The sequence below is a fragment of the Oncorhynchus keta genome, chromosome 17, assembly GCF_023373465.1.
Source record: "Oncorhynchus keta strain PuntledgeMale-10-30-2019 chromosome 17, Oket_V2, whole genome shotgun sequence".
NCBI classification, from domain to species: domain Eukaryota; kingdom Metazoa; phylum Chordata; class Actinopteri; order Salmoniformes; family Salmonidae; genus Oncorhynchus; species Oncorhynchus keta.
This window is the reverse complement of record NC_068437.1, coordinates 36,664,441-36,692,171: the sequence shown is the minus strand read 5'-3', so window position 1 is coordinate 36,692,171 and position 27,731 is coordinate 36,664,441. Positions and strand designations below refer to the sequence as shown.

At 42.9% G+C, this 27,731-nt stretch overlaps 2 protein-coding genes across 2 annotated transcripts in view; one reads left to right on the top strand and one right to left on the bottom strand.

Annotated features, from left to right (window-relative positions):
- Window positions 1–1,330: 1,330 nt before the first annotated feature.
- Window positions 1,331–27,731, bottom strand: part of LOC118395787 (F-box only protein 31-like) — a 27,263-nt gene continuing 862 nt past the window's right edge. Inside the window, exons 2-9 of the mRNA XM_035789713.2 lie at window positions 26,187–26,258; window positions 20,454–20,530; window positions 20,083–20,250; window positions 18,959–19,033; window positions 18,498–18,607; window positions 5,779–5,932; window positions 4,112–4,551; window positions 1,331–3,755 (exon numbers count right to left, since the gene is read on the bottom strand). Coding sequence (XP_035645606.1) covers window positions 3,533–3,755; window positions 4,112–4,551; window positions 5,779–5,932; window positions 18,498–18,607; window positions 18,959–19,033; window positions 20,083–20,250; window positions 20,454–20,530; window positions 26,187–26,258 — 1,319 coding nt within the window. The 3' untranslated portion in view covers window positions 1,331–3,532. The remainder of the gene's footprint in view (window positions 3,756–4,111; window positions 4,552–5,778; window positions 5,933–18,497; window positions 18,608–18,958; window positions 19,034–20,082; window positions 20,251–20,453; window positions 20,531–26,186; window positions 26,259–27,731) is intronic.
- fanci (FA complementation group I) overlaps window positions 27,087–27,731 on the top strand; it is a 27,950-nt gene continuing 27,305 nt past the window's right edge. The window contains exon 1 of the mRNA XM_035789711.2: window positions 27,087–27,306. The gene's annotated coding sequence lies outside the window, so the exon portion shown is untranslated. The remainder of the gene's footprint in view (window positions 27,307–27,731) is intronic.

Genomic DNA, 27,731 nt, shown 5'->3' with positions numbered 1-27,731 from the left:
CTTCTTGTGACTGTCTAATTTGTATAGGGCCTCACAATCACACATAACATAGGCACTGCTATCATTGTCTTTTAACACTTAAAATCTTTCCCAAACATAACTTTTCTGTCTCCCCCTTCTCTTTATTTTCATTTCTCAGAACAAGAATAGACTGACGAATTTCAGAAGAAAGTTTTGTTTCTGGCCATTTTGAGCCTGTAATCAAACCCACAGATGCTGATGCTCCAGATACTCAACTTGTCTAAAGAAAGACAGTTTAATTGCTTCTTTAATCAGGACAACAATTTTCAGCTGTGCTAACATAATTGCAAAAGGGTTTTATGTAGATATTCCATTAAAAATAATCAGTTTCCAGCTACAATAGTCATTTACAACATTAACAATGTCTACACTGTATTTCTGATCATCAACATGATGTTATTTTAATGGACAAAAAAGTGTTTTTCTTTCAAAAACAAGGACATTCCTAAGTGACCCCAAACGTTTGAATGGTAGTGTATTACTGTTTGTCCCTCTTGATATGCCATAGCAACATAGCCAGTATACACTTCCTCAAAATAGTCTAAATTAATCTAAGATGAATAAAGAAATCTGTCATTTATTTTTATGTTTCTGCCAAGGTCTCAGACACTCTTTTAACTAAGATGTTTGGTGCAGTGAAAAAAGTGAAAAACATTGCATGAAAACTGGTCTAGCATTTAATGACCAACACTTCCTCGAAGAATCCTGTACATAGTTCCCACTTGTACTAGGAGTAGACAGACCTAGTACTGTTGACCAACTACAGACGAGGGGGCATAACTTCGGCTTCCCTCAGGTAAAAATGTTGTTTGCTTGAACAGCCGAAAAAAATAAACCTACCGAACACCAAAACGAACAAAAACGTCACAAAATGTGTTTTGACTGGTAAGCATGCGACAGGCTTTAGAATGCTACCCAGAATCCTTGGGACGTCTCACCCCATTGAAGTTGCCCTTTAAAATGGTTAAGGTTAATATGGGCAGTACTTGAGTTGGACTGATAAGTTACAGTACTCATTTTGGCTTTATATTTCAGTGCAGGATCTCCACAATACTTTGACCTAATATTCTATAAGAGGAACAGGAGCTCAAGCAGTAGAACATTTGAGGTGCAGGTACTCAGCTCCAGTGAGCTCTTGCCCAAGTCAAGGGTAAGGGTTACGGTCAGGGTTTAAGGTAGGGACGTCCCAGATTGCACTAACACTTTAGAAAGTGCTTTTAGATCCAAGAGGCAGGCAGAATGAGCAAATGTGTGCGCTTATTTTAAATGGAAAATGTCAGCATTATTGTGTGGAAAAAGAGAGTAGAAATGTGTTGTTTCTTTTATTGAGAAGAGAAAGAGCACGTAGGCTGTAAAGCTCCCTGAAATCAGATTAAGAGCAGTTCACCAGGTCAAACAGTTTCCAGCGGAGTCGTGCCACTGGGATTGGCAATTTATAAAGCGCAAGACTCAATTTACAAATGTGATTCATTTAAACAGCGGTGTACAGAAGCATTAGTTACAAACAGATGAGTGATGTGCTTACAAAACACAAATCAACAAGCAATGATTCAAAAATGTCTAGTTGTCCCAAAAATAAAAATATCAAAACATACTTATTAAATAGTTTCCTTTCATTAATATATATTACTTATTTATGCTCTATAGAGTTCGTTTTTTGCTAATGTTAGTAAAGCTGTAGTCTAATACAAAAGTACTGCTTTGAATGAAGCCTCCCATGAGATAGTGACTATCTCAATACTGCCCACTAGCTTATTTTCCTTATGTCCTGCCCTCCATGATCACTGACATGTCAGGTGACAGGAAAAGACTGGTGAAAGCCATATGGTGGAAAGACACTCCTGGTCCATTTGTGGTCATGAAGGAAAGGAGTCAAGGAAAGGGAACCATAGAGGAGTTGAGAGACAACCATCCACTGACCTGCCTAGAAAAGTTCACTTGCAATAGGAGACCCCCTGGGCACCACTGTTGGCTAATGCGAGACAAACACACATGTTTCACAATGTAAATAATGTAAAGTATGAGAGTACCTTGAATTACATTTTGTATTGTGCAATGTTTTGCAAACGGTCATTATTATTGAGGATGTTGCAATATCTTTATAACACCCTGTTATTAAAAGCATCCAAAGGACAATGCTATCAGTCCAACTAAGAATGGCTGATACAGCTACAGTACAGCATAAGCTTGTACCAAACACGCAATTTTCAAATCTCCATTCATTCAACATTTCCATTTTACTACATACTATCCATCAGAAGTATTTTGCAAATAAAACATAATCATTTCTGATATGCACATGCCCCATTGTGTAATATTAACATAGTTACAGTATCATTTCCTTGACCGAGTCACAAAAAGAGTGAAAGTGCCTGAGATGCAGTCTTTTCCAATTCCATAATGCCATCTGTGCACCTATAAGCAATATACAGCAAACCAAAAGTGTTTAATCGGATTGTGAATAAGATAATTAGAGACAGGTGGCATTAAACAAATTAAATGCTGCATGCATCCAAACATGAGGCATTCAAATAGTTACACAATAATAGCTTTAGTAGAATGAATAGGAAATCCCTAGGCAATGCAGACATGGTATATAGTTAGAACTCATGGGCTGCATTTACACAGGAAGCCCAATTCTGATTTGTTTTCAATAATTGGTCTTTTGACGAATCACATCAGATCTTTTTCAAAACTGATCTGAGTGGTCCAAAGATCAATGAGTGAAAAAAAGCAAAATAATTTGGCTAAAAATGCAGTCAGAGGCACAGATACTTTGTTCCAGAGTTTGTGGGATGAAATGTCAACAAATCCTCTTCTTTGGTTTAAAAATAAATAAGAAGCTTTTGAGGAAGCCTTTGGCTGGGTTTACACAGGCAGCTACTAATTGGTATTTTGACCCGTCAGATCAGCTGTGAAAAAGATCTGATGTGAAAAGATCAAATTGGTCAAAAGACGAATTAGTGTAAAAAATATCAGAATAGGGCTGCCTGTGTAAACGCAGCCTTAGTGTCATATCATTTGACCTGTGGACATGCCTCAGCAGTAGAGATACTGAGGTCAAGTGGAGGTAAGAGGAGGGGAAACATTGGACAGGGAGAGACGATTAGATAATAAGCGATATGGTACTATCTCCACATTTCCCTCCAATAGGCTAGGGGGACTTTTAGGTGCCTAAGGGGTAGGGGGCTAAAGGTTGTTTCTGTCCAGGCCCAGAAATGTGTGGGACGGTGTCGAGGTGTTTGGGTTGTAAAGCTGTGTGTGCATACAGTAGTGGGTAAATATCGTGTTGTGTTTTCGGGGTCTATAGAGGGAAAATATACATACATATTAGTGATAATTAGGGCCAAGAGTTTTTCCTAACCACATGACCTAATCAGGAAAAAACTATGGGAATTACTTATAGTTTACAAACTAGGGGCCTAGAGATATTCCAGGTGCAGTCAACACATTGGGGTGTGTGTAGGGGCCTAAGTAAACATGTTTGTATGAGACGTGTGGATCTGCCCCATCAAGATGTCCAGGACTGCATGTTGCGCAGCATAGCCTCAAAGAGCTCCATGTTGGGGGCATAGGCGTGGGCCAGCTGGTCGGTCAGGCGGCTGTATAGGCTGAACGACTTGAGCTCCAGCCAGATGAAGCCGAAGCGGTCCTCGTCAAACAGGATAAAGAGGCCAGGCGTGCGCTCCGGGCTTGTGAAGCCGTGGCCGGCAATCAGGCCTGTCCCGTAGAAACTGAAATCGATGAAGAAAAAAAATGATCAAGATATCCTGTTGCGTAGTCTACATGTTGCGATCCAATGTTTCAGATGGCCGGAGTGTTGTGCTTGTAACACTTGAGTTGTGCTTGTAACACTTGAGTTGTGTGGGTCTGACTCCCACATGGGCCACATATACTGAATACAGGCATTAACTTTAAGTCCATTTGGATGAAGGAGTCTGCTAAATTACCATTATATTCTATTACAAGTGTACATTCATGTGTGAGTATCTCTTCTCACTCTGCTATGCAGCTACATTTGACAAGCACTCTTGGCTATACGAGGACATGTGCAAAACAACTTGAACATGTGTGAAATAGATGGACTCACCACATCTTGCAGGTACGGGGGTACACCTCGTTGCGGGCCATGACCCCCAGAGGCAGGACAAAGGGCTGGGCCTCCGAGGGAGCACTGCTGCTGCTACTGCTGGGCCCAGGCTGGCGGCTCTCTGATTGGGCTTCCATAGCCAACTCCAGACCCTCTGCCCCGCCACCATCCACAGCCCCCTTTGCAGCAGCAGCCCTCTGGGGGGCCACAGCCCCCTCTCCAACAGCAACACCCTGGGGGGCCACAGCCCCCTCTCCAACAGCAACCCCCTGGGGGGCCACATCTGGGCTCTGCGCCTCCTGCTGCGCCTCCTCATGCACCCCCAGCACCAGGCGAGACAGCTCCTCCACGCTGCGCTGGTGCTCGAGGTCCGGAAGGTGCACAGGCCGATTCAGGTCCACATCGAGCGTTAGCTGACCTGCTGGAACGTTGGGATCCCCCTGGGAGGGAGGGGAAAGGACAGGGGCATGTTCAGTAAGGGGAAAACATTTTGAAATGGAAGAGGTACTACCCAAACATCGATAATAGGGACGTAATAGGGACGTTTGTTTTCACAACACAACAGTAGTAGGCTTGATTACCCACAATGATGAGACAGCCTACAGGGAGGAGGTGAGGGCCCTGGGAGTGTGGTGCCAGGAAAATAACCTCTCACTCAATGTCGACAAAACAAATAGCTGATCGGCGACTTCAGGAAACAGCAGAGGGAGCACCTCCCTATCCATCGAAAGGACAGCAGTGGAGAAGGTGGAAAGTTTTAAGTTCCTCGGCGTACACATCACAGACAAACTGAAATGCTCCATTCACACAGACAGTGTGGTGCAGAAGGCGCAACAGTGCCCCTTCAACCTCAGGAGGCTGAAGGAATTTGGCTTGTCACCCAAAACCCTGACAAACTTTTACAGATGCACAATTGTGAGCATCTGTCAGGCATCACTGCCTGGTACAGCAACCGCAGGGCTCTCCAGAGGGTGGTGTGGTTTGTTCGATGCATCACCGGCAGCAAACTACCTTTGACCTTCCCTACAGGACCCAATGTCACAGGAAGGCCAAAAAAATCATCAAAGACAACAACCCTCCGAGTCACGGCCTGTTCACTCCGCTATCATCCAGAAGGCGAGGTAAGTACAGGTGCATCAAAGTTGGGATCGAGAGACTGAAAAACAGCTTCTATTGCAAGGCCATCAGACTGTTAAATAGCCATCACTAGGCGGCTTCCAACTGGCTATGTGACCCAGCACATTAGAAGGTTCTTCCCTATATACATAGACTTGAAATCACTGGTCACTTTAATAATGGAACACCAGTCACTTTAATAATGTTTACATATTTTTTCTTTACTCATTACATATGTATATAATGTATTCTATTCTACTGTATTTTAGTCTATGCCACTCCGACATTGCTCGTCCTAATATTTATATATCCCTTAATTCCATTCCTTCACTTTTAGGTTTGTGTGTGTTGTTGTGAATTGTTAGATATTACGGCACTGATGGAGCTACAAACATAAGCATTTCACTACACCCGCAATAACATCTGCTAAACGTGTATGTGACCAATAACATTTGATTTGGTTTTCCATTTCAAAAACTGTTGGTTTGGAAACATTAGGGGCCAGGCGGGGTGAGAGCCCAGCCGGGGTGCGGTGGAAGTCGGGGACTCACGGTGAGCTTGGTGGCCCTGGCGCGAGGCCCATGGAAGCTGAGCATGATGATCTCCAGGCCGTGGCTGCCGTAGGTGCCTTTGAACAGGCCCGGCTGCAACAGATCAGAGGGCAGTCGTGGAGGGAGGTAGATCCGCCGGTACGTCAGGCAGTTACTGTCAGAAAATAACATTACAGGATCATCAACATTAATGAAGACAACTAGATGGTCATTTTCCATGAAGAAAAATTGTGCGACTTGCTTCAGCTCTTTGAAAAATATTTTAATGGTGGCGGAAGAAGCTTAAAACATTTTACTGAAGTGAAGTGGTGAAATGAAGTCAAGTCTGGTCTTATAGACAACATTTACTTTAGAGTGTGGGGCAGTTGGCTCACATATTTCATCACAAATAATACGACTACACTTTCAAATTCTCCTACTAGAAAATCAAAGTATATACAAACTGTAATAATTACGCATAAGGAATTAGAAACGTTTATGCTATCATTTGGGGAGGGAAATACAATGGCGCCTCTAGTGGAAGAAGTTTTTTAGAAGTTTGTTTTAGCTGTTTTAACTAGAGGTCTTCACGGATATACCTTAACCCGATTACCAACCAGATATATGAACAGGTCGGATGCAAAATTCTGCAGTTGACCCTCAGATCCCGGTTTGGATCATGCTCGGTGGCCATGGACCTCGGATTTGTCGGAAAATATGTGAAATATTTACCAGATCCAAAGTTATATTTGAAGACAACATCCTGATGAAAATTGGCTTAAATATCCTCTTTAAATCACATTTACTATGCATGGCGGTTGGTTAAGTCAAGAGCGTTAAGTGCTCTCCTCTGCCTGTCAACCTCTCTTGGTCTGGATTGAGCTTTTGCTATAGCAAACTTGCAACATTGTTTCAACTGGGCCCTGACTGTTTCCCGAGCCAATGAGCTCAGAACAGACATAACTGTAAATGTTTTATTTTATGACATTCTCACTGGAGATATGGGATCAGCAATATGTTGCTATTTCACACTGAAGCACGGTGGTTACTTAGGCCTATCGAGAAGGACCCACTGGGCACAGACGTCAGTCTAGTTTGGATTTACAGTTGGTTGAGTTGTCAACCAACAACAAATGTCACCATGTCATTGGAATTAGGTTAAAAGTTTGGTGAAAAAAAGTCTACATTTTTTTTTTTTTTTTCACCTTTATTTAACCAGGTAGGCTAGTTGAGAACAAGTTCTCATTTGCAACTGCGACCTGGCCAAGATAAAGCATAGCAGTGTGAACAGACAACACAGAGTTACACATGGAGTAAACATAAATGCCCTTACATTGATTACTTTTTGCAAACCCAATCAGTTTTCCACATCATCACTTGGCTTGGGCGGTGTCCAGATTTTCATAGTCATACACTACATGACCAAATATCTCGTCAAATATCTCATTCCAAAATCATTGGTATTAATATGGAGTTGGTCCCCCCTTTGCTGCTATCTCCACTCTTCTGGAAGGCTTTTCACTAGATGTTGGATCATTGCGGCGGGGACTTGCTTCCATTCAGCCACGAGCATTAGTGAGGTCGGGCACTGATGTTGGGCGATTAGGCCTGGCTCGCAGTCGGCGTTCCAATTCACCCCTAAGGTGTTTGATGGGGTTGAGGTCAGGGCTCTGTGCAGGCCAGTCAAGTTCTTCCACACCGATCTAGACAAACCATTTCTGTATGGACCTAGCTTTGTGCACAGGGGCATTATAATGCTGAAGCAGGAAAGGAAAGGGCCTTCCCCAAACTGTTGCCATAAAGTTGGAATCACAGAATCGTCTAGAATGTCATTGTATGCCGTAGCGTTAAGATTTCCCCTTCACTGGAACTAAGGGGCCTAGCCCGAACCATGAAAAACAGCCTCAGACCATTATTCCTCCTCCACCAAACTTTACAGTTGGCACTATGCATTAGAGCAGGTAGTATTCTCCTGGCATCCTCCAAACCCAGATTAGTCCGTCCGACGGCCAGATGGTGAAGCACGATTCATCACTCCAGAGAACGCGTTTCCACTGAGTCCAATGGCGGCGAGCTTTACACCACTTTACACCAGCCAATGCTTGGCATTGCGCATGGTGATCTTAGGCTTGTGTGCGGCTGTTCGGCCATGGAAACCCATTTCATGAAGCTCCCGACTAACAGTTATTGTGCTGACGTTGCTTCCAGAGGCAGTTTGGAACTCGGTAGTGAGTGTTGCAACCGAAAACCGATGATTTTTACGAGCTACGTGGTTCAGCGGTCCCGTGCTGTGAGCTTGTGTGGCCTACCACTTATTGTCTGAGCCATTGTTGCTCCTAAATGTTTCCACTTCACAATAATAGCACTTACAGTTGACGGGGGCAGCTCTAGCAGGGCAGAAATTTGACAGACTGACTTGTTGGAAAGGTGGCATCCTATTACGGTGCCACGTTGAAAGTCACTGAGCTCTTCAGTAAGGCCATTCTACTGAAAATGTTTGTCTATGGAGATGGCATAACTGTATGCTAGATTTTATACACCTGTCATTAATGGGTGTAACTGAAATAGCCAAATACACTAATTTGAATGGGTGTCATCATACTTTTGTATGTATAGTGTACCTTCCTTCTCTTATTTTCTGGGATTTACAGTATTACTGGCATGGCACACAAGGGGGCGCTAAAAATTAAAGAAAAGCCCATTGGGCCTCTATTAGTAGACTGCTAACAAAATTTGCACAACTAATAGCGAAATCACATAGACGCTGCTAGCTAAATGCTAACGAGCAAAAATTGAAAAATAAATTGCAAAGACAAGCAAATCCAAAGTTATACAAGCATAGCTAGAAGCTACCGAATATTATTCTCTGTGAGTTTTTATTTATTTCACCTTTATTTAACCAGGTAGGCCAGTTGAGAACAAGTTCTAATTTATAACTGCAATCTGGCCAAGATAAAGCAAAGCAGTGCGGCAAAAACACAGAGTTACACATGGAATAAACAAACGTACAGTCAACAACACAATAGAAAAAATCTATATACAGTGTGTGCAAATGAGGTAAGATTAGGGACGTAAGGCAATATATTAATGTACAAGTAGAGATACTGTGGTGCAAAGAGCAAAAAAATCAATAACAATATGGGGATGAGGTAGTTGGATGGGCTATTTACAGTTGGGCTATGTACAGGTGCAATGATCTGTGAGCTGCTCTGACAGCTGATGCTTAAAGTTAGTGAGGGAGATATGAGTCTCTAGCTTCAGTGGTATGTGCAATTCGTTCCATTCATTGGCATCAGGGAACTGGAAGGATAGGCGGCCAAAGGAAGAATTGGCTTTGGGGGTGACCAGTGAAATATACCTGCTGGAGCGCATGCTATGGGTGGGTGCTGTTATGGTGACCAGTGACGAATATGAAGCGAGGGCTAAGCCAATGAAAGCATACAGGTCGCAGTGGTGGGTAGTATATGGGGCTCTGGTGACAAAACAGATTGCACTGTGATAGACTGCATCCAATTTGCTGAGTAGAGTGTTGGAGGCTATTTTGTAAATGACATCACCGAAGTCAAAGATCGGGAGGATAGTCAGTTTTACGAGGGTATGTTTGGCAGCATGAGTGAAGGATGCTTTGTTGCGAAATAGGAAGCCGATTCTAGATTTAATTTTGGATTGAAGATGCTTAATGTGAGTCTGGAAGGAGAGTTTACAGTCTAACCAGACACCTAAGTATTTGTGGTTGTCCACATATTCTAAGTCAGAACCGTCCAGAGTAGGGATGCTGGACGGGCAGGCAGGTGCGGGCAGCAATCGTTTGAAGAGCATGCATTTAGTTCTACTTGCATTTAAGAGCAGTTGGAGGCCACGGAAGGAGAGTTGTATGGCATTAAAGCCCGTCTGGAGGTTTGTTAACACAGTGTCCAAAGAAGGGCCAGAAGTATACAGAATGGTGTCGTCTGCGTAGAGGTGGATCAGAGAATCAGCAGCAGCAAGAGCAACATCATTGATGTATACAGAAAAGAGAGTAGGCCCGAGAATTGAACCCTGTTGCACCCCCATAGAGACTGCCAGAGGTCCGGACAATAGGCCCTCCAATTTGACACATGGAACTCTATCTGAGAAGTAGTTGGTGAACCAGGCGAGGCAGTCATTTGAGAAACCAAGGCTGTTGAGTCTGCTGATAAGAATGCAGGGATTGGCAGAGTTGAAAGCCTTGGCCAGGTCTATTTGGCTGCATAGTATTGTCTCTTATCGATGGCGGTTATGACATCGTTTAAGACCTTGAGCGTGGTTGAGGTGCACCCATGACCATCTCGGAAACCAGATTGCATAGCGAAGAAGGTACGGTGGGGTTCGAAATGGTCGGGAATCTGTTTGTTAACTTGGCTTTCGAAGACCTTAGAAAGCTAGGCTAGGATAGATATGGGTCTTTAACAGTTTGGGTCTGGAGTGTCTCCCCCTTTGAAGAAGGGGATGACCACGGCAGCTTTCCAATCTTTGGGGATTTCAGACGATACGAATGAGAGGTTGAACAGGCTAGTAATAGGGGTTGCAACAATTGCGGAGGATCATTTTAGGAAGAGAGGGTCCAGATTGTCTAGCCCGGCTGATTTGTAGGGGTCCAGATTTTGCAACTCTTTCAGAACATCAGCTATCTGGATTTGGGTGAAGGAGAAGCTGGGGAGGCTTGGGCAAGTAGCTGTGGGGGGTGCAGGGCTGTTGACCGGGGTAGGGGTAGCCAGGCGGAAAGCATGGCCAGCCGTAGAAAAATGCTTATTGAAATTCTCTATTGTCATGGATTTATCGGTGGTGACAGTGTTTCTTAGCCTCAGTGCAGTGGGCAGCTGGGAGGAGGTACTCTTATTCTCCATGGACTTCAGTGTCCCAGAACTTTTTGGAGTTTGTGCTACAGGATGCGAATTTCTGTTTAGAAAAGCTAGCCTTTGCTTTCCTAACTGCCTGTGTATATTGGTTCCTAACTTCCCTGAAAAGTTGCATATCGTGGGGGCTATTTGATGCTAATGCAGTACGCCACAGGATGACTTTGTGCTGGTCAAGGGCAGTCAGATCTGGAGTGAACCAAGGGCTATATCTGTTCCTGGTTCTAAACTCTTTGAATGGGGCATGCTTATTTAAGATGGTGAGAAAAGCACTTTTAAAGAATAACCAGGCATCCTCTACTGACGGAATGAGGTCAATATCCTTCCAGGATACCCGGGTCAGGTCGATTAGAAAGGCCTGCTCGCTGAAGCGTTTTAGGGAGTGTTTGACAGTGATGAGGGGTGGTCATTTGACCGCAGACCCATTACGGACGCAGGCAATGAGGCAGTGATCGCTTAGATCCTGGTTGAAGACAGAAGAGGTGTATTTAGAGGCTAGGTTGGTCAGGATGATATCTATGAGGGTGCCCGTGTTTATGGATTTGAGGTTGTACCTGGTAGGTTCATTGATTATTTGTGTGAGATTGAGGGCATCTATCTTAGATTGTAGTGTTAAGCATGTCCCAGTTTAGGTCACCTAACAGTATGAGCTCTGAAGATAGATGGGGGGCAATCAATTCACATATAGTGTCCAGGGCACAGCTGGGGGCAGAACGTGGTATATAACAAGCGGTAAGGGTAAGAGACTTGTTTCTGGAAAGGTAGATTTTTAGAAGTAGAAGCTCGATTTTTTTGTGCACAGACCTGGATAGTATGACAGAACTCTGCAGGCTATCTCTGCAGTAGATTGCAGTAGTAGTAGATTGCAGTAGTTCTATCTTGTCGGAAAATGTTATGTGGACTGTGGACATTTACAAGCGAAAGTGAATTGTGCAAATGAACAAAGTTGTGATGCCTGCTTTTCTGAAGAAAGAGCGACGTGTACATGGAGCAAAGTGGAGAAGAACGCTAGTAGGAACCACAGGGAAAAATGGCAGTTGTACAGACAACCCATCCAGAGATCTTTGACTTCTGGCAGAAAGACATAAGGTATCTTATGGCAAACATTTACTATTGAATTGCATTCAAGTGTAACTTCATCACCTCATGTGTGCCGCACAACAGACTCACCGAACTCTATTTAACTAGGCATGTCAGTTCAGAACAAATTCTTATTTTACAATAATGGCCTACCCAGGCCAAACCCTCCCATAACCCGGACGATGCTGGGACAATTGTGCGCTGCCCTAAGAGACGGTTGATATACAACCCCGGATCGAACCAGGGTCTGTAGTGACGCGTCTAGCACTGACGCCTCTAGCACTGAAAACTATGAAATAACACACATGGTAACCAAAGGCTTAGCATGTCTCTCAAGGAGGCTAAAAATAGATTTTGGCTTGGAAAAGTAACATCTTCAGAAGGAGACGATAATTGTTTTAGGGAGGAGAAAGTAGCCACCCTTTGCCTTGATTACAGATTTGCACAGTCTTGGCATTCTCTCAACCAGCTTCATGAGGTAGTCACCTGAAATACATTTCAATTAACAGGTGTGCTTTGTTAGAAGTTAATTTGTGGAATTTCATTCCTTCTTAATGTGTTTGAGCCAATCAGTTGTGCTGTGACAAAGTAGGGGTGGTATACAGAAGATAGCACTATTTGGTAAAAGACCAAGTCCATATTATGGCAAGAACAGCTCAGACATTACCTCAATTACCTCGACTAACCGGTGCCCCCCGCACATTGACTCTGTATCGGTACCCCCTGAGTATAGCCTCACTATTATTATTTTACTGCTGCTCTAACTATTTGTTACTTTTATTCGCTTTTTTTTTACTAATCTATTTTTTACTTAACACTTATTTTTCTTAACTGCATTGTTGGTTAAGAGCTTGTAAGTTAGTATTTTACTGTAAGGTCTACCTGTTGTATTCAGGCGCATGGGACAAATACAATTTGATTTGATTTGAAATTAGCAAAGAGAAACGACTATCCATCATTACTTTAAGACATGAAGGTCAGTCAATCCGGAAAATTTCAAGAGCTTTGAAAGTTTCTTTAAGTGCAGTCTCAAAAACCAACAAGCGCTACGATGAAACTGGCTCATGAGGATCGCAACAGGAAAGGAAGACCCAGAGTTACCTCTGCTGCAGAAGATAAGTGGTGTGTGATGGTGCTTTACTGGTGACACTGTCAGTGATATATTTAAATTCAAGGCACACACAGCATTCTGCAGCGATACGCCATCCCATCTGGTTTGAGGTTAGTACGACTATCATTTGTTTTTCAACAGGACAATGACCTCCAGGCTGTGTACAGGATATTTGACCAAGGCGGCGAGTAATGGAGTGCTGCATCAGATGACCTGGCCTCCACAATCACCCGATCTCAACCCAATTGAGATGGTTTGGGATGAGTTGGACCGCAGAGTGAAAGAAAAGCAGCCAACAAGTGCTCAGCATATGTGGGAACTCCTCCAAGACTGTTGGAAACGCATTCCAGGTGAAGCTGGTTAAGGGAATGCCAAGAGTATGCAAAGCTGTCAAAGGAAAAGTGAGGCTACTGAAGAAGCTCAAATATAAAATATATTTTGATTTGTTTAACACTTTTTTGGTTACTACATGATTCCCTATGTGGTATTTCATAGTTTTGATGTCTTCACTTATTCTACACTGTAGAAAATAGTAAAAATAAAGAAAAACCCTTGAATGAGTAGGTGTGTCCAAAGTTTTGGCTGGTACTGTAAGTATTCAGACCCTTTAATCAGTACTTTGTTGAAGCACCTTTGGCAGCAATTACAGCCTTGAGTCTTCTTGGGTATGACGCTACAAGCTTGGCACACCTGTATTTGGGGAGTTTCTCCCATTCTTCTCTGCAGATTCTCTCAAGCTCTGTCAGATTGGATGGGGAGCGTTGCTGCAGGGCTATTTTCAGGTGTCTCCCCAGAGATGTTTGATCGGGTTCAAGTCCGGGCTCTGGCTGGGCCACTCATGGACATTCAGAGACTTGTCCTGAAGCCACTCTTTTGTTGTCTTGTGTTCTTAGGGTCATTGTCCTTTTGGAAGTTGAACCTTCGCCTCAGTCTGAGGCCCTGAGCACTCTTTCCTTCCATCCTGACTAGTCTCCGAGTCCCTGCCGCTGAAAAACATCCCCGCAGCATGATATTGCCACCACCACGCTTCCCCATAAGGATGGTGCCAAGTTTCCTCCAGACATGACACTTGGCATTTAGGCCAAATAGTTCAATCTTGGTTTCAACTGACCAGATAGACCATGAGAAACAAGATTGAGTCTTTAGGTGCCTTCTGGCAAATTACAAGCGGGCTGTCTTGTGCCTTTTATTGATGAGTGGCTTCCGTCTGGCCACTCTACCACAAAGGCCTGATTGGTGGAGTGCTGCAGAGAATGGTTGTCCTTCTGGAAGGTTCTCCCATCTCCACAGAGGAAATCTAGAGCTCTGTCAAAGTGACCATCGGGTTCTTGGTCTTCTCCCTGACCAAGGCTCTTCTGCACTGATTGCTCAGTTTGGCCGGGCGGCCAGCTCTAGGAATAGTCTTGGTGGTTCCAAACTTCTTCCATTTAAGAATGATGGAGGTCACCGTGTTCTTGGGGCCCTTCAATGTTGCAGAAATGTTTTGCTACCCTTCCCCAGTGCCTCGACACAATCTTATCTCTGATCTCTACGGACAATTCCTTCAACCTAATGACTTGGTTTTTGCTCTGACATACAATGTCAACTGTGGGACTTTATATACACACACAGGTGTGTGCCATTCAAAATCATGTCCAATCAGTTAAATTTACCAAAGCTGGACTCCAATCAAGTTGTAGAAACATCTCAAGGATGATCAATGGAAACAGGATGCACCTGAGCTCAATTTCAAGTCTCATAGCAAAGGGTCTGAATAATTATGTAAATAAGTAATCTTTTTTACATTCTTAATAAAGCAGCAAACATTTCTAAAAAACTGTTTTCACTTTGTCATTTTGGGTTATCGTGTGTAGATTGAAGAGGGAAAAACATATTTTAATCAATTTTAGAACAAAAAGTGGAAAAAGTCAAGGGGTCTGAATACTTTCCAAATGCACTGTAGTTTTTTGGGGTTGATTCAAACAGTTTTTGCCCAGTGGGGAGAGGGTTGGGGTGATTTTTCAAATGCAGTGAGGAACTATTGTCATTTGCAATTGATGCAAAACACTCTGTTGACTTTCGGTGTGAGGTGATGAAAAAAATACTTTGAGAAGTTCCGCAGCTCAGAAATACTAGGCTCAGTCATCCCCAGATAGGAACTTCAATAGGCCTACATTTGCACACAGGATAGGTACTTCTACGAGTGCTGAAGCAAAATATCCTATATAAAAAAAAAATACATTAACAAACAAAGGGCAAAGAAATTCACACAATGATGCGCACAAATTAGTGGAAGACAGGCGCATCTCTCTCCAGAATGCGCTCTATAGTGAGTCTTCGCCACACGTCCATTCCCTTCTTCTTGAGTCGACATTTTAAATTAGGAATGTAATTTATGACAGGTCCAGAACAGAGGCACCTAATGGATGAAGAGATGAATGCAAAGATAAGATATGGAATGTGAATAAATTGACATTTTCGGTCAAATGGGAGTTGTGAATATGTTGTGTAAGTCAGTATGTCCTTTACTCCACACAAAGAATGTTTTAAATCAAAAGAAAGTCGTCTCCAATCCTACTTCCGGGTTATAGGCAAGAAATGTTCCAAAATTCCTTGGTTCTAGTAGGTGGCAAGCACAGAATTTTAGCCTACAGACCAGTGCTAAAGATAAAAGATAACTACAGGCAGTGGTAGGCGAGTTTAGTGGGTTTCGAGTGAGCTGTGTGGCATAATAGCTCTTATGTGCTCCCCCATTGTTATAATTTGAAGGTTCCATGGCAGCTAATTCAACAGTGGGAAGTCAGCTAAATTAGGTGATGCGGTTACTTAAACAGCTGTACCTCTTGATTAGTAGTATAATTATTTTCTGATTCCAGATTTCAAAAGTAAAGAAGTAGAACAAGATGCATACCCTTTAAGTTTTTGTTAGTATGCATAAACTCCTACAAACAGCTGTAAAATAATTCTGTTCTGATTCCAGATTTGAATAGCAGAGAAGTAGAGGAAGATTTAATACGCTAAAAGTTGTCTGACTTGTTGGGGGAGTGGTAAAAACAGCAGTTCTTTGGAAAAAGTTCGATTTTTCTAAATGCAGTTACTAAAACAGCTGTACGGTTAAATCCGTACCAGATTTTTTTTTTCCGCGAACAGATTTGAATAGCAGAGAAGACGAAGATGTCATAGCCTCCAACGTTTTGTGTAACCTGTTTGGAAAGAGGTCAAACATTCAGCTGTTTATAAAAAGTTTTGATGCGGTTTTACGTTCAGGTTTGAAACGCAGAAAAGTAGAAGTAGTACCCGCAAAATACCTCAATAGTGAAGAGGCGACTTCGGGATGCTGGCCTTCTAGGCAGAGTTGCAAAATAAAAGCCATATCTCAGGCTGGCCAATACAAATAAACGATTAAGATGGGCAAAAGAACACAGACACTGGACAGAGGAACTCTGCCTAGTAGTAGGTCAGCATGACGGAGTCACCTCTTCACTGTTGACGTTGAAACTGGTGTTTTGCGGGTTCTATTCAATGAAGCTGCCAGTAGAGGACTTGTGAGGCGTCTGTTTCTCAAACTAGACACTCTAATGTACTTGTCCTCTTGCTCACTTGTGCACCGGGGCCTTCCACTCCTCCTTCTATTCTGGTTAGAGACAGTTTGCACTGTTCTGTGAAGGGAGTAGTACACAGCGTTGTACGACATCTTCAGTTTCTTGGCAATGTTTCGCATGGAGTAGCCTTCATTTCTCAGAACAATAATAGACTGACGAGTTTCAGAGGAAAGTTATTTGTTTCTGGCCATTTTGAGCCTGTAATCGAACCCACAAATGCTGATGCTCCAGATACTCAACTAGTCTAAAGAAGGCCAGTTTTATTTCTTCTTTAACCTCTTCAACCTATGGGGGCGCTATGTCATTATTGGATTAAAAAAACGTTCCCGTTTTAAGTGCAATATTTTGTCACGAAAAGATGCTCGACTATGCATATAATTGGCAGCTTTGGAAAGAAAACACTGACGTTTTCAAAACTGCAAAGATATTATCTGTGAGTGCCCCAGAAATGATGCTACAGGCGAAACCAAGATGTAACCTCAAACAGGAAATGAGCTGAATTTCTGAAGCTCTGTTTTACTATCGTCTCCTTATATGGCTGTGAATGTGCTGTGAACGAGCTTATCCCCACTGCCGTTCGTCCAAGATGTCTGCAGCATTGTGACGTATTTGTAGGCATATCATTGGAAGATTGGCGATAAGAGACTACATTTGCCAGGGGTCCGTCCGGTGTCCTTTGTCTAAGTTGGTGCGTAATTCCCAGCAATCATTTTACCATGCGATAACAGAGGGAGAAGCACACTTCCAGGAACGATACATCATTGAAGAGATATGTGAAAAACACATTGAGGATTGGTTCTAAAAAACGTTTGCCATGTTTCAGTCGATATTATGGAGTTAATTTGGAAAAAAGTTTGGCGTTTGGATAACTGAATTTTCGTTTTTTTTTGTTAGCCAAACGTGACGCACCACAAACGGACCGATTTCTCCTGCACAAAAAAATATTTCAGGAAAAACTGAACATTTGCTATCTAACAGAGTCTCCTCATTAAAAACATCCGAAGTTCTTCAAAGGTAAATGATTTATTGAATGTTTTTGCGAAAATGTTGCCTGGTGATGCTAACGCTAAATGCTAATGCTAAATGCTAACGCTAAATGCTAAATGCTAGTTTTGCTATGGTAGAGAAGCATATTTTTGAAAATCTGAGATGACAGTGTTGTTAACAAAAGGCTAAGCATGAGAGCTAGCATATTGATTTCATTTCATTTGCGATTTTTATGAATAGTTAACGTTGCGTTATGGTAATGGGCTTGAGGCTGTAGTCATGATCCTGGATCCGGGTTGGCTCGACGCAAGAAGTTAATCAGAACAACAGTTTTCAGCTGTGCTAACATAATTGCAAAAGGGTTTTCTAATGATCAATTAGCCTTTTAAAATGATCAACTTGGATTAGCTAACACAACGTGCCATCGAAACACAAGAGTGATGGTTGCATCATAGGCATCTGTACGCCTATGTAGATGGCCAGAAACAAAGAACTATCTTCTGAAACTCGTCAGCCTATTATTGTTCTGAGAAATGAAGGCTATTCCATGCGAGAAATTTCCAAGAAACTGAAGATGTCGTACAACGCTGTGTACTACTCCCTTCACAGAACAGTGCAAACTGGCTCTAACCAGAATAGAAAGAGTGGGGGGCCCCGGTGCACAAGTGAGCAAGAGGACAAGTATATTAGTGTCTAGTTTGAGAAACAGACGCCTCACAAGACCTCAACGGGCAGCTTCATTAAGTGTGTAACCATCACAGGAGTGATGGTTGCTGATAATGGGCCTATGTACCCCTGTATAGATAATCCATTAAAAATCAGCCTTTTCCAGCTACAATAGTCATTTACATCATTAACAATGTCTACACTGCATTTCTGATCAATTTGATATGATTTTAGTGGACAATTATTTGTTTGTTTTTCTTTCAAAAACAAGGACATTTCTAAGTGACCCCAAACTTTTGAAGGGTAGCACACACACACACACACACACACACACACGAGAGAGAGAGAAAAAGAGATCTGGCCACGGACCCCCTGCAGTACCTGCACACACCCCTGACCCAATTTTGGGAACCCCTGGACTATGTCATAAGGAAAACCTACTCATATTGGCTTGTGTAGATGAACTTCATGAGTATGAGCTCCTGCATGTGCTCATGGAAGATGTCCTCCAGTGTCCTCCCCCACTCCTCCTCAAGCCACGTCCGGAACTCCTGCCAACAGAACATCAAAAGCCCACGGTCATGCCCACTTATCGATTTGCACCAATCCCCTATCGAAATCAACTGTCATCACAGTATCTATCCTGTAACAATGCATAGCTGTCACTCTTGCCTGCTTGACAATTATTTACCATCTGCTGAATGACTTGATTCAACACAAATCTTAGACAATCGGAACACTTTCAGTGTGATAACTTTGAGGTTAAATGTGTTTGCAAAAAGTGCAATACAAATATGTGATTGATTAATTCATTAATTTGACAAATACTGAGTTGCCTCAGCCATGTGAGAACAATATACAAACTGTTGCGAAGTTACAAGAGATCGTTCTCTCCTCCTCACCTCCTGCCTCCCCCCTGGCATGCGGTGATGGTCTGTCTGGTTGCACTTGGTCGAGAACTCGTCCTTCTTCCCAGTCTGGAAATAAGAGAAGACATCCCATCTTAAATCACAAAGCCATGGAAGACAGGGGACTACTTCACCACACAGTGAGTGCACCGGCTTACACATTACAAAAGGATAACATCAGTGATGATTATGACTATTTAAGCACATCATTCAAATCAAATCAAATTTTATTTGTCACATACACATGGTTAGCAGATGTTAATGCGAGTGTAGCGAAATGCTTGTGCTTCTAGTTCCGACAATGCAGTGATAACCAACAAGTGATCTAACTAACAATTCCAAAACTACTGTCTTATACACAGTGTAAGGGGATAAAGAATATGTACATAAGGATATGTGAATGAGTGATGGTACAGAGCAGCATACAGTAGATGGTATCGAGTACAGTATATACATATGAGATGAGTATGTAGACAAAGTAAACAAAGTGGCAAAGTCATTATTTCCTTTATTATCGATTAATCAGTTGTGTTGTCGGTCTCACCTAACAGTCCCTCTTATGGGCACTACAAAGTTGGAAAAGCTATATCAACAAAAACTTGTGACAAAAGACATACAAGATTTTAAAGTAGTTGACCTTGTGGGACTTGCTGGTTCAAAGAATGCCATCCAGGTCAGTAGATCAGTTAAATTATACTCCTGAGCAAACATTAAAAGGGCAATCCACAGTTGCTACATCCATTTTTTTACTTATAAATTAATGATACAGTATAAACTAATTGATTGAAATAGAACTTAGAAATGTCTCGCAAGCTTACCGTAGTTCAATTGTCAAACCCCATCAGAACCCAAAATATCAGCTTGTTTAACTCAAATGTTTGTAAACATAAACAAATACCGTATAGACCCAAAATATGGTTAACACCATCATTTTGATACTGTGGATATTGTCCTTGCATCAATAGCTCATGAATTTAAGAGTTGTTACATTTCTCCAGGCCTATCCCTCAGATTTTTGCCAACTGCAGATTGCCCCTCTAAAAAGAACTGCAGGTACAATAAATCACCAATGTTGGTTTCACGCCCATTCAAAACACAAAAGAAGAAAATGGACTCACTTGGACGTCCCCCTTGTGAGGGCCCTTGTGTCCGTACATACACTCCACTGCTGCCTTGTTGCTCTCCAACATGTGGATGCGGAAGAGTGGCCGACGCCTCATGGGATCCTCGACCCGAGGGTCGTGAGGGGGCAGATACATCCAGCCAAGGATGAATAGCCCATCAACCTGGAGAGGGATGGTGTAGTAGAGAAGTAAAGGGAGAGAAGAAAAGGAAAAAGTGATCACCACCTAACACAAATCAAATGTTTTGATGGGAAAAGACTCATTTCTACAACAAGGTGGGCTGAACAATTTAAAAGACACATTTTTTATTTATTTAAATGTGACAAAGAAGGAACACAATAGTGTGTGTGTTCTTATTTACATACCACCACGTTGAGCAGCCCTCCGTACGGCCCTATGTCAGGTTGCCAAAGACCCAGGATGTGTCTGTATGGGTGCAGCACTGCAACACAACAGTGCAACAAAGGGTTAAACACTAAGTGGTGAACAGTTCAATCACAGGGTATCACAGCAATACATAACAGAATTTACACTGAGAAACTGATGACAACTCAACACACCATAGTCGAGGTCTGGCCTTAACTCATGGACAGTAGATATGGCAGAGGGGACACATTGTTATTGTACTCGCATGAGAAGACGGGTGACACGTGAAGTTATATCAAGGGCATGGTTTCCATTGTTCCAAAAGAGTGCATGATGCAGACAAATTAAACAGGCGCCGTCACCAAGCACTAACCATGTTGACTAGCATGTTAAATGCACACATCACACAAACAGTGATTTTTTTTCAGTATCAGTTTTAGTCATCAGATGTCCCAGTTAAGGTAGTAGTTCATATGCTGATAGTCTATACAGTAACAGTCAAATGTTTGGACACTACTACTCATTCCATTTTTTTTTATTTTTTTTTTACTATTTTCTACATTGTAGAATAATAGTGAAGACATCAAAACTATGAAATAACACATATGTAAACATGTAGTAACCAAAAAAAAGTGTTAAACAGATCAAAATATATTTTATATTTGAGATTCTTCAAAGTAGCCATCCTTTGCCTTGATGATGCTTTGCACACTCTTGGCATTCTCTCAACCAGCTTCATCTGGAATGCTTTTACAACAGTCTTGAAGGAGTTCCCACATATGCTGAGCACTTGTTGGCTGCTTTTCCTTCACTCCGCAGTCCAACTCATCCCAAGCCATCTCAATTGGGTTGAGGTTGGGTGATTGTGGAGGCCAGGTCATCTGATGCATCACTATCCTTCTTGGTCAAATAGCCCTTACACAGCCTGGAGGTGTGTTGGGTCATTGTCCTGTTGAAAAACAAAGGATAGTCCCATTAAGCGCAAGACAGATGGGATGGCATATCGCTGCAGAATGCTGTGGTAGCCATGCTGGTTAAGTGTGCCTTGAATTTTAAATAAAATCACAGACAGTGTCACCAGCAAAGCACTCCCACACCATCACACCTCTCCCTCCAAGTTTCACGGTGGGAACCACACATGCGGAGATCATCCGTTCACCTAATCTGCAAAAAAAATCTAATTTGGACTCCACCGGTCTAATGTCCATTGTTCTTGTTTCTTGGCCCAAGCAAGTCTCTTCTTATTATTGGTGTCCTTTAGTAGTGGTTTCTTTGTAGCAATTTGACCATAAAAGGCATGATTCACACATTCTCCTCTGAACAGTTGATGTTGAGATGTGTGTTACTTGATCTCTGTGAAGCATTTATTTGGGCTGCAATTTCTGAGGCTGGTAACTCTAACGAACTTATCCTCTGCAGCAGAGGTAACTCTGGGTCTTCCTTTTCTGTGGTGGTCCTCATGAGAGCCAGTTTCATCATAGCGCTTGATGGTTTTTTAAATGTTCTACAATGTAGAAAATAGTCTAAATAAATAAAAACCCTGGAATGAGTAGGTGTGTCCAAACTTTGGACTAGTATGGATATATAAACATACTGAACAAATATATAAACGCAACATGCAACAATTAACGATTTTACTGAGTTACAGTTCATATAAGGAAATCAGTCAATTGAAATAAATAAATTAGGCCCTAATCCATGGATTTCACATGACTGGGCAGGCACGCAGCATTGAGTGGACCTGTGAGGGCATAAGCGCAGCCAATCAGAATGAGTTCTTCCCGACAAGCGGGCTTTATTACAGAAATATTCATCAGTTTCATCAGGTGGCTGGCCTCAGATGATCCCGCAGGTGAAGAAGCGAGATGTTGAGGTCCTGGGTTTGGCGTGGTAACACGTGGTCTGCGGTTGTGAGGCTGGTTGGACGTACTGCCAAATTCTCTAAAATGGCGTTGAAGACAGCTTAGAGAAATTAACATTCAATTCTCTGGCAACAGCTTTGGTGGAGATTCCTGAAGGCAGCATGGCAATTGCACTCTCTCTCAAAACTTGAGACATATGTGGCAATGGATCTTGGCAAAGGAGAAATGCTCACTAAAAGGGATGTAAACAAATTGTTGTACAAAATCTGAGAGAAATAAGCTTTTTGTTCATATGGAACATTTCTGGGATATTTTATTTCAGCTCATGAAACATGGGACCAACACTTTACATGTTTATATTTAAATTCAGTATTATATCCATATTTCTGTCCATCCTTCCATCTAGTGTCCCGTCTGTATCAGTATTTCTGGTGTCTGCCCATATAATTTTTTTCTGTCCATCTAATGTGATGTATTTCCAGCGTTGAAACATTTGTAAAAAAAAAAAAAAAATTCAGTTTAAAAAAAAAGGTATTTTTAATTTTACCCCTTTTTCGTCCAATTGTTTTTAGTAGTTACTATCTTGTCTTGTCTCATCGCTACAACCCCCGTACGGGCTCGGGAGAGATGAAGATTGAAAGTCATGTGTCCTCCGATACACAACCCAACCAAGCCACACTGCTTCTTAACACAGCGCGCATCCAACCCGGAAGCCAGCGTGTCGGAGGAAACACTGTGCACCTAGCAATGCGTGCACTGCGCCCGGCCCGCCACAGGAGTCACTGGTGCGCGATGAGTCAAGAATATCCCTACCGATTGTGCATCGCCCCACGGACCTCCCGTTCGCGGCCGGTTATGACAGAGCCTGGGCGCGAACCCAGGGTGTCTGGTGGCACAGCTGGCGCTGCAGTACAGCGCCCTTAACCACTGCACCACCCGGGAGGCCTCGTTGAAACATTTTAGTGAACAATTGAAACACCTCTTACATGTGTGATTTTGTTGTCAGCACATTGAACTATGTAAAGAAAAAAGTATTTAATAAGAATATTTCATTCATTCAGATCTAGGTTGTGTTATTTTAGTGTTCCCTTTATTTTTTTGAGCAGTGTATATTATTGGGACTTTAAGTTTTTCCTGACCAGACTATGTGACCTGACCTGGAAAGACTCTGGGCCATAGTTACAGACTATAATAGGCATCTTTTTCCACACTGACTAATTAAACCAAGTCACGCTAGGGTCACTTGTGCATTGAAGGTCCAGGAATAATACCACAAACTGTCACTTTCTGCAAACCATTGATGATGGTTTCTTCCTCCAAATTCCAGCATCTTGACTAGCCTCGAACCCATCTGGACAGGGGCTGCTGTTAAACACTTTCCAGTGGTTAGCACCCAAATTCCAGCATCTTGACTAGCCTCGAACCCATCTGGACAGGTCATACAGGCACGTGGAGGCCACACACACTACTGAGCCTCATTGTGACTTGTTTTAAGGACATTACATCAAAGTTGGATGAGCCTGTAGTGTGGTTTTCCACTTTAATTTTGAGTGTGACTCCAAATCCAGACCTCCATGGGTTGATCATTTTGATTTCCATTGATATTTTTTTACATCCTCTTGCAGGAACTGCTGACACATTCCAGCCACAAAAGGTCTAGCATTGTCTTGCATTAGGAGGAACCCAGGGCCAACCGCACCAGCATATGGTCTCACAAGGGTTCTGAGGATCTCATCTCGGTACCTAATGGCAGTCAGGCTACCTCTGGCGAGCACATGGAGGGCTGTGCGGCCCCCCAAAGAAATGCCAACCCACACCATGACTGACCCACCGCCAAACCGGTCATGCTGGAGGATGTTGCAGGCAGCAGAACGTTCTCCACGGCGTCTCCAGACTCTGTCACATGTGCTAAGTGTGAACCTGCTTTCATCTGTGAAGAGCACAGGGCGCCAGTGGCAAATTTGCCAATCTTGGTGTTCTCTGGCAAATGCCAAACGTCCTGCACGGTGTTGGGCTAGAAGCACAACCCCCACCTGTGGAAGTCGGGCCCTCATACCACCCTCATGGAGTCTGTTTCTGACAGTTTGAGCAGACACATGCACATTTGTGGCCTGCTGGAGGTCATTTTGCAGGGCTCTGGCAGTGCTCCTCCTGCTCCTCCTTGCACAAAGGCGGAGGTAGTGGTCCTGCTGCTGGGTTGTTGCCCTCCTACGGCCTCCTCCATGTCTCCTGATGTACTGGCCTGTCTCCTGGTAGAGCCTCCATGCTCTTGACACTACGCTGACAGACACAGCAAACCTTCTTGCCACAGCTCACATTGATGTGCCATCCTGGATGAGCTGCACTACCTGAGCCACTTGTGTGGGTTGTAGATTCCATCTCATGCTACCACTAGAGTGAAAGCACCGCCAGCATTCAAGTGACCAAAACATCAGCCAGGAAGCATAGGAACTGAGAAGTGGTCTGTGGTCACCATCTGCAGAACCACTCCTTTATTGGGGGTGTCTTGCTAATTGCCTATAATTTCCACCTGTTGTCTATTCCATTTGCACAACAGGATGTGAAATTTATTGTCAATCAGTGTTGCTTCCTAAGTGGACAGTTTGATTTCACAGAAGTGTGATTGACTTGGAGTTACATTGTGTTGTTTAAGTGTTCCCTTTATTTTTTTGAGCAGTGTATTTTTGATGTTTTAGTTAGAGTGGCTGAATCCCAAATCACCCCCTTCCCCTTGCCCCTTCACAAGTGATAACATATAACTCACAAGTGATCAGCTAATATTGTCACCAAACTATTCTTGATTTAATCTTGTTTTTACATATACTAAATGATATGTGCGAAATTTGATTTAGAATGGTCCATTATCAAGCACCTGTCTTGAAACAGGGGCAGCAGGAAAAAGTACATGTCATCTATGCACTTAAATAGCAAATGGAGGACGCTTTTCCCATTGTTAATTTTCATACCAGCCAGGTAGGCTATACTCCTGTAGGCCTAGCCTATAGAAAGCTGATGGGATCCTACTATTTTTAGAGGCCATCACTCTGTTTTCTCACGCAATTACATAGCCTATAGAAATGTTGCGCAAGATGGGCTCTCATCACGTGTTTGATTCGATTTTCTATTACATTTGCATTGCTGTCAAAGTGATTAGAGGGACAATAGAGTGCAGAGGACCAGGCAGTAAGCAAGTTTGGTAAGCTACTAATGACCATCAGCAGCATCAGAGCTTGGAGAAGCCTAATTATCATGACTAAAAAGTCACTTGGAATTTGCCTGCCTTAATGACTCATGACCGCTGGTGTGGCGGTAATACGGTCACCGCAACAGCCCTAGGTGTTCCTAATTATAAGCGACCTGAATTTGTTTGTCGGATTTCACAATGCGACACATGTTACAGATGAAATACCAGTAGAGACTGCTGAGGGGAGGAGGGCGTATAATAAAGGCTGGAATGGAGCGTAATGGCTGGAATGGAGTGAATGGAATGGAATCAAACACATGGAAACTGTGTTTGATACCATTCCATTCACTCCATTCTGGACATTATTATGAGTCGTCCTCCCCTCAGCAGCCTCCACTGTTAAATACCTCCCAAATGAAATGTTTAACTGTTACAGAGGTCTAAATCTGGTAAAACAACAGGGGGGTTAGTTCATTTGAATATCATACTCAATTTATTATTTAAAAGTGGACCATGAATTGCATCATTCAAGTCAGGAGTGTGTCCCGAAGTTTATGGGTCTATTGATCCCCTCGCCATTCTCTGGAAGTCACCCTCTGAGTTGTCAGCAACGTGGTACAATGAAGGACCCTCCGAGCGAGTTGGTAGGGGCGAGGGAGTGGGTTGGGTTTTACAGAGAGACTCACGTTTGGCATAGAGCTCCCGACTGGACACACCCACCACTTCTATCTTGCGCAGGTCTTCCCTCATGCCAAACTCTGTGGGAGAGAGATAGAGACAGACCATAGAGATAGATAGATGACTCATCTTTGTAGCTGTGCCATTATGTGAATTGACTACTCCATTTTGAAGTAGTAAATGTACTTCTTCACAATTGGCTAATCCCTCCTGATGACCCAGTTGGACATGACTCCAACGGGGTCACCAGGAGGGATCAGCCAATGAAGTTGGAAGTCCCACCTATTTGCCTCCATTAAAATAGTGGAAGCCCTCAACAGCTCTGACCATGCCAATATGGACTTTTGGCCACTGGGGGCCTCTATCATTCTCTATAAAACAGACATGTGACACTGAAGGACAAAGTAGGTTGTGACAGTACCCTGGTCAAAGCTAATTGTGCATACAGATCTAGTGACCAGACAACTGTGCAATACATGATGGCATGACAATAAAAGTCAAGCGTTGGCTAAAGCAGGGGTTCCCAAACTTTTTAACTCGAGGTGCCCCCCTTCCAGCATTGTGGAATATCCCGCGCTCCCATGTCTATTTCTATGGGCACAAGCACTGTTCATGACACAAACTGTTCACTTTTAAAACTAATTTTCTTGCATTTCTATACATATTGGCATGTCTATGTGTATTCATGTGATATTTGAGTGATTAAATTGACAACAATATATATGGGCTAAAAAAACAAAATAAAAATGTTAGCTGACATAGGCTTGTTGATCTGGACATTTCTGACAAGTTATAAAACAGCTCTCTAAGCTATGCAGTGAAAAGAATGTGGGGGGGACCCCGCGGCCACCCTGCCGACCCACAGTTTGGGAACCACTGGGCTTAAACACATTCAGATCAAGCCCCTCAGCCTTGTATGAGATATGCACATCCCACATTTCAAAAGTAAAACTGACCCAATAATGAATTGGATACTACGAACGTAGTAAGAAAAATCTAAATCCAATACATGGTGTATACCAGGCAAATTCAAATTTAGCCTTGAAGCCAATTCCTCTGCCGATTCATTCTTCCCTTCTAATCAAGGACTGATTTGGACCTGGGACACCAGATGGGCGCAATAATTAGGTAAGTCAAAACTAGAAGTACTCTGGACCTCCGATTTTAATAATTGACAGGAGGTAGAGCTGCATGAACCCTTTTACTGTAATTTATGTCTATGGGTTATGATATTTAGATAGGGTTGTAGACGACAAGAATAGTTGAGGCAATGTAGTCTTTCATAATGGTGTGTTCAAAGCAAAGGTTGGAACAGTGCATTGCATAACAGCAATCAACAAAGTTCCTTCTCGGTGCCCGTAGACTGGTCGATAAGAAAGCTTTCAGAAAACTCTTACATTGAATCTCTCCGGACCAAAGCACAATATATAACTAGAAACTGCAAAAACAAGAAGGCAATACCCGGACCCTTCCCTGGCCCAACCTATAGACTAACCTACGTCCCAAATCATATAGGCTACTGTCAATTCCCGTTTGATAAAACGCCACATTTT